At 42.4% G+C, this 16,095-nt stretch overlaps 2 protein-coding genes across 3 annotated transcripts in view; one reads left to right on the top strand and one right to left on the bottom strand.

Moving 5' to 3' along the window:
• Positions 1 to 1,071: 1,071 nt before the first annotated feature.
• On the bottom strand, positions 1,072 to 3,986 carry LOC311505375 (putative E3 ubiquitin-protein ligase UBR7). Its single transcript, XM_084568898.1, has 11 exons — positions 3,810 to 3,986; positions 3,411 to 3,544; positions 3,239 to 3,299; positions 3,056 to 3,151; positions 2,908 to 2,961; positions 2,707 to 2,812; positions 2,500 to 2,627; positions 1,771 to 1,965; positions 1,497 to 1,653; positions 1,315 to 1,376; positions 1,072 to 1,209 (listed from the first exon to the last, which is right to left on the bottom strand). Exons 1-11 carry the CDS (start codon positions 3,924 to 3,926, stop codon positions 1,126 to 1,128), a joined length of 1,194 nt encoding a protein of 397 aa, XP_084425024.1. The 5' UTR covers positions 3,927 to 3,986; the 3' UTR covers positions 1,072 to 1,125.
• A 1,187-nt stretch (positions 3,987 to 5,173) lies between these two features.
• Positions 5,174 to 16,095, top strand: part of LOC311505852 (inositol-tetrakisphosphate 1-kinase-like) — a 29,089-nt gene continuing 18,167 nt past the window's right edge. Inside the window, exons 1-4 of one of the 2 annotated variants that reach the window (XM_084569653.1) lie at positions 5,174 to 5,199; positions 5,519 to 5,788; positions 6,308 to 6,460; positions 10,424 to 10,448. In XM_084569653.1, the coding sequence (XP_084425779.1) occupies positions 6,366 to 6,460; positions 10,424 to 10,448 (120 nt within the window). In that variant the 5' untranslated portion in view covers positions 5,174 to 5,199; positions 5,519 to 5,788; positions 6,308 to 6,365. The remainder of the gene's footprint in view (positions 5,200 to 5,518; positions 5,789 to 6,307; positions 6,461 to 10,423; positions 10,449 to 16,095) is intronic. The other variant, XM_084569652.1, reaches the window with a different exon arrangement.

The raw sequence follows: 16,095 nt of genomic DNA, 5'->3' as shown, positions 1-16,095 counted from the left end.
GCTTTGAAGATACTAGCTCTCTGCTTAGCTGTGATGGAGATGCCAAGCAGAAAAATCATTTTTCCGTCTTGGTTGCTTCATGGGGAAAAAATGCAAAACTCCAGATTCTTCCCCATGTTCATGTTGGGTAGTTGTTTTATTTTCCAGGACAATGTTCCATTGAGTAAAAGTCCTTGTTTTGCTCTTTGCTGTAGAGAAGTCAGTGCCTTCCCCTGCCTGCGGCTGGGCTTTTATTGGAGAAGTGACTTTGATGTCTATGCAAGCTCTTTTCTACCAGCTTACCAGCCTGCATCAAATAGGTCTTTAAAATCTCATGTAGCTTGTTTTGTGTACATAGTGTTATTTAGCACCTTTTGAAATTCAACCATCAGAAATGTGTGATTGCTTGTGTTGAATTGTAACAGGTACATTGTACTTGTATGGTATCATAGAAACCATGTTTGTAGATTGATATTAAGTTGCATTTAGTTTCACTGAATCTATTTTTCTACTGTCACCTCAGAAGGTGCGTAACAGTGGTTCAACTCGGGCATCCTCAAAATAAATTGGTTTGATATTATGAATACTGATGTCAGCTCGACTCTTTGTTCATTAGCAGTGTGTTTTATTGGGAGCGTCAATCCACATTCACGTCACTTTCACAGATAAGTTTGTCCTAACTGGTCGCCACCAGAAAATTTCACAAACAATGTAAACACGGTGTCGTAGAATTCAAACAAAATGAGGAACGAGAAATGCTGGTAAGAAGTTGCATGGTAGTACCATGATCACGTACAATGCTGAACTAGTTGAAGCAAGTGGCAAAACACAATTTTTGTCAATGAAAAATGTATCGGTGTGCAGCATCTGTGAATGTTTCAAGTAACAAAGTTTCATTCAAAGTTAAGGCATCATCATAAACCAATAAAAAAATGTACATAAAACTCTAACCTCACAGTCCTTCAACCCCAAAAGAATCACTTTACAGCAACATTCAGTACTCTTTGCACTATTTTTTTTTTCCAAGCTTGGAGGATCCCACTGGTTGCAGCAAAAAAAAGACTTTATTTAAGAGAGGAAAAAGGTCACATTCATCCAAAGCACCATATGAACCCAGCATATGATGTTAGCAGCGTGGACTCCTCGTTACTGATATCCTGCATTAGTTCTGCGTCGTTTTCTGGCCCGCAGCTCTTCAAAGAATTGATGTACAGCTTCAACTGTGACTGTCTGGTGTAAACATGGAAGGAAGGGGTTAGATTTGGGATTGAGAGGAAAGGGAGGGGGGGAAAAAAAACATTACAAACATCACCAACAAGGGTGTGTATTTCTCACCTTTCCTTCAGAAGCACACTGGCTTAAAAATGCACTGATCGAAGTCGTCAGCTCGTTGAAACCTGAGGGAAGAACACGTGATCCATTAGTCCACGTCAAGTCTCAAACAATTGCCCCTCCCTTATACAGAATTTCACTTTACACGATTACGTCCTAGGAGGAAAACTGATCCCCGTGCTCACCGTAAATGACCTCCAGCTGCTGTACGCGGTCCATTGAGCTCGTCAGTGCCATCAGCGGGTGCAGCCCAAACGGTTCATCCAAGCCCTTCTTCTCATAGGCCAGAACGGTGTCGGACTGATCCATTAAAAACTGCACCTCGGCAGCCACGTAGGCCCTCTGGTGCACACATGCAACACACAAGGGACGGACGTTAATTAAAAAATATCGCTCGTGTACGTCACAGGCAGTGAAGTCTACATTATAATCTTGGAGCTGGCGTTTGTGCAGCCTTACCTTACAGCTTGTGCAAGTGCAGAGCTCGGAGCGCCAGCTGTAAGGCCAGAACACCGCTCCCTGCCGCTGCGTCTCCAGCCCCCGGCCTTGCAGCTCCTTCAGCTTGCACTCCGCAGCTTTGGTTGCGGCCTTCCCAGGGCTGCTGGTCATTTCCTCGTGGGTGCGTTTGCACGGGGAACTCCTGTTAGCCGCTTCCTGGGATAGAGATAATAAAGATGGAGTGAGTAGCTGTGATGTGCTGGCAGGAGAAGCACGTGACAACACCTGGGCTTTGTTAAACACCGCCACATACACAGCATAGCTGAAGGCGACCGACACGATGACATGGCTGGCCGATGAAAATCGCCAGTTTACAGTAAGCTGTCCTGTGAAGCCTGGCCAAAGCTGTCTACAGAGCAGGGGAAGCAGTGCCTCAATGGGTCATTTCTCCTGTAATTACCCAGAGGAGGGGAAGGCACGATAACAGGAGCTGCTCTCTGGGTATAATCTGCTCATTTACCCACCAGCCCCACCTAGTGGCACAACTGTACTCCAACACTAACCCTCATACGCCACATAAAGTCATAGCTGTGGAGGGCTTCCATGTTACAGAGGATACACAAACCGGCATCAAGGATAAGGAAGCAAGGCTTTTATCTATACATGCAAAACATTCTCCAGATTAATGAAGCTGTACCATGTCCTAGATATTTTATAACTCGTTTGATGACCCTCCACATCTCATCTCACCTCCTGCTTTGTGTGATCATGACTGGTGGATGGCTCCTCGTCCCTACTTTGACAGGGCTCGCAGTCCTCATCCTCGACATTGACCTCTACGTCCTCCTCAGGATGACCGATGCTAATCACAGGTGGCACTGAAGGAAGAATGACACATCCATCAGTCTCAATTTTGGAGTTAAAGCCTGTGACAAGCGGCGCCGAGCAGACAGTCACCTGCAAAGTGAGCGGCGTACGTCCACAAGAAAGGAGCCTTGTTCATGCAGGCCTCGCACACCATCTCTTGCAGCTCCTCGGGTTCGGCCATAGCGCAGCCTAAGTGCTGTTGAAGGCAAACAGGGAGGGGAGAGCATTCAAGGGAGTGATCAAATGTTAATCGGGCTGAAAGAAGAGCTCAGGAAGCATCTCATCTCTTACCCTGCTGTGAAACCAGTCCTCACAGACCACACACTGAATCATCTCATCGTTGTCCTGTAAATAAAAAAAAACGTAAAACAATTTTAATGTAGTGACAGAAAACACAGAAATAAATCATCTGAATTACACGAGAGGCAAAACAAAATACCTGGTCATCTGTGTCTGGGTACGGACGGTCACATGTGCAGTAGCAGCCACTGAAGTTGTGATTATACTGATTGCTAATGTTTTCCTCATCTTTGGCCTGTGAATACAAGGGATATAATAACTTCAAAATTCAGAGCATGGACAGCAGGAAAAAACACAGAGACAAGAGATTCAAAAGTCTCACAGGATTTAGCTGGCACTGGAAATCACCAAACTTGCTATTTCCACAATCACAGCGAAAGTTTCTAAAAGAGAAATAGAAAAGATTTGTGAAATGATTTGGATGATAAAGGAAACATGTAAAGTTAGTTTACTGCCAGTAACCACACACAGATTTCATTGATGTTTTTTCTTACCTTTTGGTGTACAGTTCAAATATATCATGTCCATCGTGACATTTGTTGGCACAGGCCAGACAAACCCCCGCAGGCTCTGCAGCACTGGGAGTGCAAGTGTTGCAGGCAAACACTGCCTGTCTCTTCACATAACCCTGCACCAAAGTAGGAGATGTAAATATACAGCAACAGCATGCAAATGGTTGAAGTCAGGATCCCTGGACTAAAGAACTGTAGTAACTGTAGTAGTAAGTCTTTATTTTCATTAGAAGATTATCCTTAAAAGCAAACATGCAAAACTATCATGTGGGGGAAAAAATCACAGTTAAAACAGACACTCAATGCTGTGATCTAAACTCGCGATAGTATGCGCAGACAGCAGAGCGCCGCAGGGGATGCGGTGCAGGAAGCTTTCCTTACCTGGGAATAAGAGCAGTTTTCTGGGTCGCTTCCGGCCAGCACACACAGAGCCTGCTCGATCTCCTCCTCGGTGACAAGAGCACCGTCGACATCTGTGTCTCCGTTATTTGCAGCCATTCTGAGATCAGCGGGAACACAAGCAAGCACACAATCAGACACCAAGAGGTCTGTGCAGAACAACACTGTTGATAAATGAGAGTTCCGGGCGGGAGTTTGGGCCGAGACCACGTGGAGGAAGTGACGAAACGTGCTGCTTCACGAGCAACAAAAGGCAACTGGTGTATAAAAAAAAGTACTATTGTTTTCTATTTTACTATAGATGGCTTCACGCGATTTAGTTTATTTATTTATTTTTAAATTAATAACCTTTAATTAAATGTTATTGGGTTATTAATTATTTACAGGTCAGTTGTAACATATCAATAATAAGATATTTTGTAATATCAGAATTGCTAAATAATATAACAAGCAGTTGCTTACAACAAAATCAGTTTGTTTTATTAACAACGTTTATAGAAACGTCAACTAGCAACCGCCAGTTTATTATTATTAATCGATTTATAGGAATTAGTTCATGCTTTATTGACATAAACAAAACATTAGTTACAAATTGTTAACGCTTTGTAAACGGCGCCCTGTTTAAAGTGTGGACAACTAGCATTATTATGATTTACAGAGTGGAAAAAACGATAGGGAATGTCATTCAAAATGGTTGGTAATGTTCAAAATCGTTCAGTATATTTGCGTCTTCTCCGAATTGAAACTAGTTAGACTAAAAAAAATAAATAAAACAAAATCTTGTCAATTTAAAAAGTACATACCCTTTCCAGTGGGGAATAGTAGTCTGGAGAAAGAATTTCAAATCTGTGGTGTGTCCTCTCTCCGTCCAGTCGAGCAGCGTCTGTGCTGTTGTGTACTTTTAAAACATGTCTGTTTTTGTTTTTCAGAGCCGCGAGGCAGTGGAAAACTTTAGGAATATTCTAAAACTAGCGCCTTTGAAAAAACAAAACACTGGGAAGTTTCTAAATAGAGCCCTGTTTCTTTTATTTATTTATTTATGTGTCTTTATCGCAGCAACAAGGTGTGTATAATTTTCTTAATTTAAAAAAAAACACCAAGATATCAACATGAAAGAAGGACACTCATGTACCTTGTAATTAAAATAATATGTAGCTTTATTTTGTTTTATTTAGCAATAATTGTCTTATTTATTTTGGTCATGAGTGCATGTTGCAGTGTTTCTCCAGTGGATGGCGCCACTGCGACATGTTTGTCTGCTCCGTAGAAAACATGTACCCGACGTTAAATAGAAGGAACAGACTGAACTTCTCCGACCGCAACAAGGTTTTTCAAAGGCAGTCGGAAATACCAGCATGAGTAAACCAAAGAGGTGATTGACGTGTAAAGAAGCAAACAATAACTTTTTATATATTAGCTGGAAATAGTCTTAATTAGTCGACTATTTTAAGCGAAATTGCGAAATATTTACGTAACGCAGCGTACACTTGCAGCTTGTCTATGTTTTGTATCTTAAATAAATAAATGTGGGGCTTGGACTGTTACGCAAACATATTAGAATCAGTGTAAATGTTTTCTGAAGGACGTTTTTCATTGGTAATTTCTAACATTTTTATGTCCAAACCTATTAATGAGTCATTGTTATGGTAACATGACGTGAAAGTTAATCGTTAACTGAACTGGCCACGCAGTGATTCAACGGTCGGGGGCGGTATTTTCCGAGGTGCTCCTGAAGGCAGCACCAGTCTCCTGGATCCTGGGTGTGTGCAGTCAGTCAGTCGAGCCCAGAGCCAGGGAGAGAAAACACCAGGAACATCTCAACGTGAGTCCGGCCGTGCCTGTCATCTGTCACCGTGTTCGCTGCCCCTTCTCCCGCGGACAGGACCGAGAATGGGAAACTACCCGAGCTAGTTTCTGAACAGGACGCGGATTCGGAGGGGGAACTGTGCTAAAACTACCAGGTTAGTTAGCTCACCGTAGCCTGTCGCTGCCAGCTTTATTCGCAACTAGTTCAGTCAGTTGCTTCGCGTTTTCTTTTGCTAGCCAGCGGCTGCTAGCACCATTAGTCAACTCATTTCACATGAGGAGGTTTTGTGAATCTGCTCAACCATTTGACGTTTTGTCAGCGTTGTTAGCAAGCTAGCTGTCCTAATTGAATGCCTTCGGTTAGCTATGCAGCTATATCACTACTACACAGTTAGCCAGCTACCGTTAGCAGTTGAGGTTATCAAAAAAAAAAAAAAAAGGGGGTCAGCGTGTGAGGTTCGCAGATGCTGAACCACGCTCATTGTTAAATCATGTTTGGTGAACAAGACCAGGCCAACCACAGGTATAGAGGTGCATGCGAAGACAAGGCGCCACTTCTGGTTTGTTACTTGAACGTATCAGAAATCGAGTCGTGAACTTGACTATTCCCCTCAATTGCCCTGGTTGGCTGCTGTGTGACTATATAAAGTGGTTTCCTGTTGTCGTCCGCACAGGTTGAAGACTTCAGTCGCACCGTTTACCTCCAGAAGCAGGAACAGGCGCACAGTGGACATGCAGACCTTCCTGAAAGGCCGGAGAGTGGGCTACTGGCTCAGCGAGAAGAAGATGAAGAAGCTGAATTTCCAGGCCTTTGCTGATTTGTGCAGGTATGTGGCCGTGACACCCGTGTATTTGCATCCATGTGCTTGTGCCTTGCCCCATCCCCACCGTGGGCCTGCATCATTAACAATTCATGTCACAGTGAATTAAGAGCTGCGTTCACACACACACGCAGTGAACTTCCTCTTGAGAAGTCAGTGACAAAGGGAACCCCGTGAGCACCTATTCTCCTCTTACAGGGAATAGCCCTTTTGAATTTTTTATTTGAACTTTCGCTTCCATTCCTAAACCGCCGCTAACTTCCCTGGCTGTTCATGACTGTTGAGCTTTCGAGGTTACTGACAGGGGCCTGTGGCTGCACTGCTTGTTTGACTGCTCCGGGTTTCTGAAGTGTTTTGTTTAGTACCTCGAAAGAAAATGTGCCACCATTAGGTCTTGTTTGTTATGGAGTATTCAGTACTTGTTGAGACATGATGCATGAAGGGGTTGAGTGTAGAAAGGACGCCTCGTAGTGGTCTTAGGTGTGTGTATTAGAGGCTTAAAGGCTATTTCTGAAACATAGTACGTGCTCTTAACCTGTTGTGGCGTCGACGTTGTTTTTTTCTGACATAAATTCATTCAAGTGTGCATATCTGATTGAACGCAGATCTGATCTCTCAGCCTTGAGGCAGCTATTTGAGCATTGTATGTGTACTATTATAGCTTCTCCGTGACCAGCAGACCAAGTTGTTATATAAGTTGTAATCAAAAGGACTTGTATTTCTGTTGCAGGCGTGAATCTGAACTCTCCCTCACTGATTCCCGATAGCTTGTATAGAGTCTATTGGACTAGGGAAGGGCAGTAGCCTTATCATCTCGTGTTTCACCATCGCCTTGGTGCCTGTGCTCTTGCAATTATTCCGTAATCATTTGACCGCAATATTGTTTCAGTTCACCTATATAAAAACAGCTGTTTGAAACTAACATAGATGTCATATTTTCATGCTTCCGCATTGTTTTCCAAAGTTTGAAGTTTGACTGGTGCATTGTTGTGTCCACTTCTTTTGCTAGAGTTTAATTTCACTTGAGGAGCTTAACTTCTAATGCAGCTCGGCCGCATATTTATCAGTTTAGGCCGAAACACCACAGCATGTACGGAGAAAGGAGATCTCAACAATGTGGAGAAGGCAATTTGTCAGAAACCAGATAATGGTGAAAGGTGCTAACACCACAAATTCTAAAACTCCTCCACAGCTCGACCACACCACCCAGTTCACCAGACTTGCAAGACATCCCACAGCAGCAGTGGGAGCGAGTGTAAATGTGACCGCATCAGACGGCAACACAGTACATAGCCAAAGGAGTGCAGCCGTTTATTACAGTTAGAAAAACAAGCAGCACAGGTTAGACAAAGACCCATAAATCATTAATCACAATTAACTGTATGACCATTAATCATCAATTAAAGGTTTCATGATCATGACAACCTTGTTTAGGGCACTCATCCTGAAAACTCAGGTGTTAAAATGAATCCAGCTAAGTTTGAGAGAGACTGTAGAAGACATTTTAAAAGCCCCAGTTGTTTGATTTAGCTAGAATAGGTCACATATGTTGACAGTGCACTTTGAAGGATTTGCACCTTTTCCAACAGGGTTGTTGCTTCACAGAGCAACCTGACTGAGCCAGCGCAGATTACCACGCGGTAATCCACAAAACATTTTTAATCTCTTCATAAACCTCCCAGCTACCCCCCCCGCCCCAACCCCTTCTATCGCTCTGCTAATGAACTGTGGCCTGTTTAACGTGAAGGGCTGTGGTCAGTTTTGAAGGAGTGATGTTTGAGAAAGAACGAGTCGCCTCACCAGCCTTTAAGCACAAAAGCAAATAGCTGCACATTTAAATGAAAATGAGCCACAGTGAATGTGGGTGTGATCATGACTTTGTTTTCCAAGTCTTTCACTGAAACTTGTCTTTAAGTTCTCCTTTTTGTGTCAAGTTTCTCAGTCATACGGCTTGTTAGAAAACAAAAAGTCATGTTCAGGAGGAAGGAAATGGTGGTACTAAGATAATCTTCTGAAGTTTTTTTTTTTTCGAAGGCCTTCAAATAGTCAATCCTAAACTTTCTCAGGGCCTGCTGTTCTGTATCAGTGATGATTTTTACTCCACAGATAGGTATGTTTATTTTATTTAAACAGTGACTGATCAGATTCTTTCCCCTGTCATCATGTGGCATGCAGCTGACACCGCTAAGTGCTTCATGTCTGTCCTGTCTCATACAGCTGGACTTAAGAGATTCACGCTGGTCAGACCCACTTGGGTTTATGTCCGTCTCGTGTAAGCTTGCGCAGCGATTCGAAGGCCTCTCACCAGTTCACATGTACGCGATTTGGAAACACGGTGATGCCCCTGAGAACAGCCAGGCCGTGGAATAATATGAAAATACTGTCCCGCGAAAGCAAGGCGACAGATTCAAAGTCAACAAGTCTAATGAGATTACATTAATTCACACCTACTGTTTGCTTGTATTTATTTATCACCGATGAGGAGACTGATTATTTAAAGTCTTGTGATCAGACTCACTCTAACAGCTATTAACATGTGAATCTTTAATTGAAACAGATGTCTCTCGCTCATCTTGTACAGTTTACTTTATCATTCTTACGTCTAGATTATCCATTTAAATGGCAGACAATATGTAACACTAAAACCTGCTTTAATTTTCATGCACCTTAATATTATCATTAGCTACACCCGGCTCTGATGTCATTCTGCTTTTATCAGTATGTCAGTACAATCTCAAACGCACCCTGTTATTAACTTTGCACCGACTAGTTGCGCACTTGTTAAATACTGTATATAGTGTACCATAAAAAAACAAACTTGACAGTTGGAGTTTATAAATTATACCGTGCGTCGGTGATAAATCTCCTGTGTTTCTGTACACGTCTGTACACTTGAGCGTCAAAAAGTTCTGGCACCGGCTTGCTTCTCTGTCCCTCGTCCCTTTCTTTCTGCCTGCTGTGTAACAATATCGGACGGCAAGTCATCTCCATATCTGAGATGGGACGAAACCAAAGGCCCCATTCAGTTCACATGAAACGCTCCAGCTGCGGTATTAAATATCCACATTGTTGTGGAGCGGTGAATGGCTGCACTGCTGTTACCATGGGGCTGTATCCTCAAAAACAACTGGGTTGGACTGGCTGGGTTAGTGGTAGTCCTGGACTTGTTTGTTGTCATTACAAAACCCCCACCCCCCACCCACCCAACTAGGACGTGGTTGTGTTTGCTATTCATGTCTGACCCACAGAAGACTCTTGACAAGCAAGCTTAACCAGGTTTGCGCAAATGTGCCTTGGATATTTGTTATGTGGCTCAGTGGAGAGGTCGGACCAGTATGGTTTAAACATGTAAGAGGCATTATCCAGGCCTTTTGAAGGATTTGTTAAAAACAACTCAAAGTCATCTCATGGTCAGATTTATGCGCAAATGATTCCTTAATTCTGCTGTTTGGATAAAGAGAAGCGGTCGGCCCCAACACCAGACTCCTGTGCCGTTTCTGGAAAGCAGAACATTTTTCCATGGAGATTTTGTTTTTCAGACACAATAATCCTACTGCCATCAAACAATGTAGATTATCTGTTGAAGAGTTTTCTGCTGAATCCTTGTTTTGGAGTGTAACTATGTTGATGCATATTAACAAAAAAGCTTTCTGTGAGGTTAAAAGGAACCTTCGTATTATAAAGGAGGAAAGAGAGTTCAGACGATAGAAAGCATATTAACGCAGAAACAAAATAGTAACAAAGGTATATGTAAAACATGTGTTGACTTCCTTCTCTTCTTCTGAATCTTTGAGCCTGTATGTATTTCAGATATTGTTTCTGGACACTGAAAGACATCCCCACCTACAGTACCTGATGTACAATTTACATCTTATAGTTTTTTAGGTGCTTTGATCCATAGCAAAGTCTGTTTATAGTCATGTTCATGTTATTTATAATAAATTAATTTTTTTTCTTTGTCTTTTTCAGGAAAAGGGGAATAGAAGTTGTTCAGGTAAGTGAAAAACATGTTTTTTTAAGTTACAATATGTTTCCTATTGAAAGACCATTTTTCAAACCAGGGCTGTCGTAACGAATACGTTAATTATACGTTAACGCAAACTCCTTTTAACGCTATAAACTCGAAAAATATAATTTTCAGGTACATTTAAAACAGATTAATTAAAAGGGCAATTGATTTGGCCATAACTACGGAAATCCTGCGATGAACCGCGATGACTAATTTAAACTAATGACAACCCTAAACCAAACCCTTTAGCACGCCTACATTTTACAGACTTTTACTGTAAACTTCGTAACCTCCGAGGTACATGATGTACGTACTAAACAGTCATCTGTCATCAGTCACAGCATAGCAAAGGATGGTCTGTCTAGTAATTATTTAACCCTAGTCAAGGGTGCTGAGTAACGTTCCAGTAAATACAGGCCCCAGGGAAGTAAGGGCTACCTTCATTAATGGATATTCCACAGTGTACTGCTTGGAGTAAGTAAACGCAGCACATAGAGCGGCATAGTAACAATTGTCACTAAGTCCTGGGAGCTCAGTGCAAAAAAAGGATCTGTCAGTTTAAGTGCTCTCTGCAATTGAGGAGGAAATTATCTGGCCTTTTTTCTCCGTTTCTTTTCTTCCTGGGGGCAGGGGGTTATTTTTTTCCCCCCCTCGCTTTGAGGTTACTTTTTTCCTCTCTCAGTGCTGACGATATCAGCACACCCAGAAAGAGTCCTTCTATTCCCTTGTCCTGGGAATAGTCCCAAAGTAAGCAGGGCTTTGTTTCCCACTGTGCATTCAGTCCCTCCTGGGAGACGGCAGATCCTCACAGACCCTAGAAGTACCCAGAGGCCTGGAACAGCGCTGCGGCCTTCCCTGTTTCTCTTTTTCCAGGGCTACCTGTTGTCAGAGGAATTTCTGTCCACCTCAAATCAGGCTGACGTTTTTATTTTTAGCTTTGAATGTCATTGCCAATTTAGAGAGGTCACTTTACTCACAAGCCTAGAGGTGTTTTTGAGTACACACCAGTGATTCAATTGCCCCGAGATGCACCCAATGCCAGTCACTGCCTCTGTAGTGTCACGGCTACATTAGAAACCAAGACATGGGTAGCCATTGTCATGCATTATACAAACATGTCTTCTCCAGTTGCACTACTTAATTCTCAGCCCAGAGGCCCATACGTTGTTATTTTACAATCAACGACGTAATTATTTAAAGCTAGACTAAAGATACATTGTGTCTGAATTAGTGTTGTTGGTGTATTTTAAGCCAGTGCACGCTGCAGCTAATAGAATCAGTCGTAACGCAAAGTGTGAAATTGGGTTTGAGACATGACTGATGGAGAGATAAACAGGCGATTCTAGAAAGGAAAGGGTTCCGGAAGTGATACGTTAGATGCAAAATGTTTGGTTTCAGATAAAGCGTTCACTTGCTTTGTCTATCTTTTAGACAAAGCAAGTGCTTTGACAGTGCTGTTGTTTTTTTTAAAGCTTTGAGGAAGGGTGGGAGTTGATTTATGTGGATTTTAAGGCCGTTTAACCTTCCTCACAAGGCTAGAGTAGAATATGGCTACCGATTTATCTCTTACAGCCTGCTTAATCACCTAACCTTGTCCCAGTGGTCTGACGGACGAGCTGACCCTGGTGATAACAGCTCGACCTTGGCTAACCGAGAATAAATGGGTCCTTCTGGCAAATAAACCATTAGCTCAAATTGTTCACGGCTTTGTAACGAGGTAATTTGCTCGTTTGTTGTGTTTTGAAATGTACAGGAGTTAACCAACAGGCTCGACTGGCTTGTCAATCAACCGATAATTAGCCCATGGCTATTATGACATAGAGACATGCCAAAAATTCTCTGACTTTAGCTTCTCTAATGACCCACTTTCCTTGATCTTATAAGATACTCAGCTCTGTGTCTGAACCCTTTGGACAATAAAACAAAACAACCTGATTTATGGCATATTATTGAACGACTCAGTTGGTGATTTAACTAGAAAATAAATAGCGGTTTAAGCGTTAATACAAGGACTTGTTAGATGCAGACACACATTCTGCTAAATCAAGAAAAAACAAAAGAGACATGCATATAATTATTAGTGCAGTTCTACCTTGCTATATATATGGTATGTGATTATGCGGGGGGTTTGGCCGTGGTCGTGATGTTACCCTGTGTGAACCGATCTTTGCTAAATCTGGCAGCCCTAGGGAGTTAATTTTATATTTCCATCCCCAGTGTGGGAAAGCCATCCACATGTATACCCCTCATGCCTCTTTTGTTTGACTTTTACTGTTTCGTCATGAAGCACTAGAGACTCGCCACCCCCCCCCCCAGCTCCTTACAAGCGAGTCATTACGCTCATCTCGTCTCTATTTCTCACCCCTCCATCTTCCCTTTGCCTCCTCTGTGTAATTTCTCAGCTCATCAATACTGACCTCTTAGCCCTGAGCTCATGAGAGCCGTCCTTCCAGTGCTCCGTACATTAGCCTGTCTGTATTTCAGAGCTGATGAGATTAACTCACCAGGCCTGGTTTCAGGGAAGCCAGTATTTGCTCTCAGAGAAAGAACTCGTCACAGCAAATGGTCATTGTTTGAGTGGGCTGTCGAAGGGAAGTTATTGAGTTACTGTTTTTATTATATGCTAAGTGTTTAGAAATTTAAAGTTTCCGGCATACCACTGTATTCCACCAGCACATTGAATTTGCGGAAGCTGACAAACAAGAGATTGTCTGCCGAATGCATGTATTGATCTTCCAGTGTACTATGGCAAATTCAAACGTGGCAAATTTGTGGCCATTATTGAGAGTTAGCATGTAGCAACTTTAAGATGGTGAATACGGTTAGAAATGCACTTAAAGCTTCATTACAATGGTTTGCATGTCATTACAACAAATCAAAAATATATGTGTTTACATATAAAGTATATTGTCATACTGATATTAATGTGTCAAAAAAATAAAATAAAAATGTTTGTGAGTTCCAGTTTCAGATGGGGAAGAAGATGAATGACATAATCAACAGTTTGACCAAGATGAGCTGTACAGCCCTTCTCTATAGGCTTGGTTGAGTTATGGAGGTTCTTTCATTGTTGGTCTTAGTTTCCATCCTATGTGATTTGCAGACGTGTTCTCTAAATGTTAGAGTACCTGCAGAGCCACTTCTGTCACTCTTGTGAAGACATGCTTAACCTTTACCGAACAAAGCGTTTGTGTTAATGTCAAGCTTAAAGGCAGTTGTTTCGTCAGCTTTCGTTGCTCAACACGGCGGAGAGAAAACTCCTGCTGCTCTATGGGATGTTGAGGAGACGCCATTAGCTTGTGGTTCTGCTGGAGGTTCACCTTCATGTTGTTTCAGTCTTGTTCTTCGCGTGAGATGTGGCCAACTGCCACAGTTTGTCTCAGACACGTATGTTTCTCTTACACACGAGGGTGTCAATTGCCGGTACACAAAATAAATAATTTATCACATGTTTGTCTGCGCTCTCCAAACAGTCTTCTGGGATCGCCTTACAACAAAGCGAAAGCCAGGTGAGATTAGAACCAGCTGAGTGCAACTAGAAAAAGACGTCTGAAGCAGAGGCATTAACAAGTTACTGATCCAAACACTTCTTCATACAGTTCAGTGTACTTGATGAAAAGTCAAGCTCTGTCCTCGCTGTTTGCACAAAATTACAGTTGTTTGTTTCCCTTCGGGTAGAGCTTCGCCCCACAGTGAAGCTACATCAAAGCTGAAAATATATTGGCCCTGACCGACCCTCTCCCACCAGGATCCAGCATGTTTTCTGGGCTGTCCGTCACCACCATAGCCCGCTGCTGGCTCTCTGTCCCAGAGGGATTTACAAATACGTCAGCTGACATTTCTGCTTTTAGCATTTAGCAGGACATCAGTGCCTTTACTGCTGGGTTCTGGGATGAGCTCTAAGGCAGGGTCACTGTGTGCGCGCAGGGAGATGGAGAGCTTCATCCTCTGCGATGTGTCTATGCCCGTGGGTGTTGACCCCTACCATGTCAAGTCCTGTTTTTGTGGAGGGGCCAGAATGTGGACGGACCCTCTGCGTTGTGTAAGCAGGAGATTAAAAGCTGTACCTCTGCGACTGATTCCCGTCCAGCAGGCCCTGTCAGACTGACACTGTTAGCTAGTCAGAAAAGGACTTCTCGCCAGTGCTGCAGACCTGTCACCACCGCTGGTTGTGTTAAACACACAGTAATACTTTATCCAGATCGTGACTGCAACACATTTTATGAGTATAGCGTATGCTAACAAAGCTCTCAAGGTCCTGTTTAGTGTTTAGTGTGTTTGTCACATGCTTGCTGAGTCTGTGCCTGTGCGTCTCTCAACTCACGCGTTTCCTGATAAACCTGCTGCGTGGCGGAGATGCTCAATCACCTAGACATGGTTTGTTCAGTCTGAGTGATTGATTGTTACAAAAAGTCATAAATAGTTTGACGTCCTGAAGCAGATTATTTCGAAATATCTCATTTCAATTTTGCGTCTTAAGTGATTTCGATCAACAGTGCTGTCGTGTGTGTATACTGTATCAGCTGCTGTGTTTTATGCTAGCTTCTTATGCTAATTAAATAACATTTTGTTGAAAATGATTTGAAGATTGTGGCGATATCTCTCTTCAAGTTAGGTGATACGATAAGATATATTACACCATGATATAAACACGAGGTTGTGACATTAAATGTGTGTGGCATAGTGTGAACATGAACATGAGAAAGGTCCAAATGAACATCCCCCTTCTTGTAGTAGTCACAAATATGTGTAAAAACTTTAGTAACACCCTAATTTAGGAACTGTGATGTCTTTGCTTTAGTTGAATTAAATATAGGTATCTTTGTAGCTTTAGAATATGTACAGTATGAGTAAAATACTGATATTCACAGCAGCTTCATCCTTTCATTATGTGTTTGCCCAGTGGCTTCTAGACACCAGTAGTTGCCGAGCAGCATTCTTTTCATGTGCTGCTATCAGTGTTACCATTTGAATGCCATACATGTACGCAGTGTCGCATGTCATAGCCACAAGTTCACAAGTTCCATTTTAAGGCGGGACAAATATATTTCACGTTAATGTACTGAAAGATTTAGCTGTGTCAAAACCAGAACCACTCTGGTCGTTTGTCACGTTAAGAATTTCTAAAACATTTCTGTCATAAAATATGTTTGAGTAGTTAAATTTAATTGCATCACTCAAGATTTTAGCCACACTGCCCGTTCCTCCATGGCGTGACAACGGTCATTTTGAATATGAACTTCATGACGCACTCTTGGCTTTGTATACATTTTTGCAGCTTGTGCCAGCATGTTGCTTTGACTTGAAGACGTGTTCCTACAAGCATGTGGAATGGAGTGGGCAGGAGAACGAGATCCAACACTGTGAAGATGGGCAGAGAAAGAAATGTTATAATGATGGAGCGTAATGGGCTCTGGAGGGAATACAGCTTGACCTGTGTTTATTTTCAATACGTATCGGCACATTGTGTATAGACCGTGTGTTGTGTGCTATGCTGTAGATTGTGCTTAATAAACATAAATAAATATTTTTCATCTCCGGTTCCATGTTAAGAGTGAGATGAGAAAATTTACTTTAACTCTGCCAAAATGCCCTGGAAAGTCGAGAGCTAGACCCAGGGTGCTCCAATTAG

This window comes from Chelon labrosus (genome assembly GCF_963514085.1).
Source record: "Chelon labrosus genome assembly, chromosome: 20".
In the NCBI taxonomy this organism is placed as follows: domain Eukaryota; kingdom Metazoa; phylum Chordata; class Actinopteri; order Mugiliformes; family Mugilidae; genus Chelon; species Chelon labrosus.
This window is presented reverse-complemented; position numbering and strand designations above follow the sequence as displayed.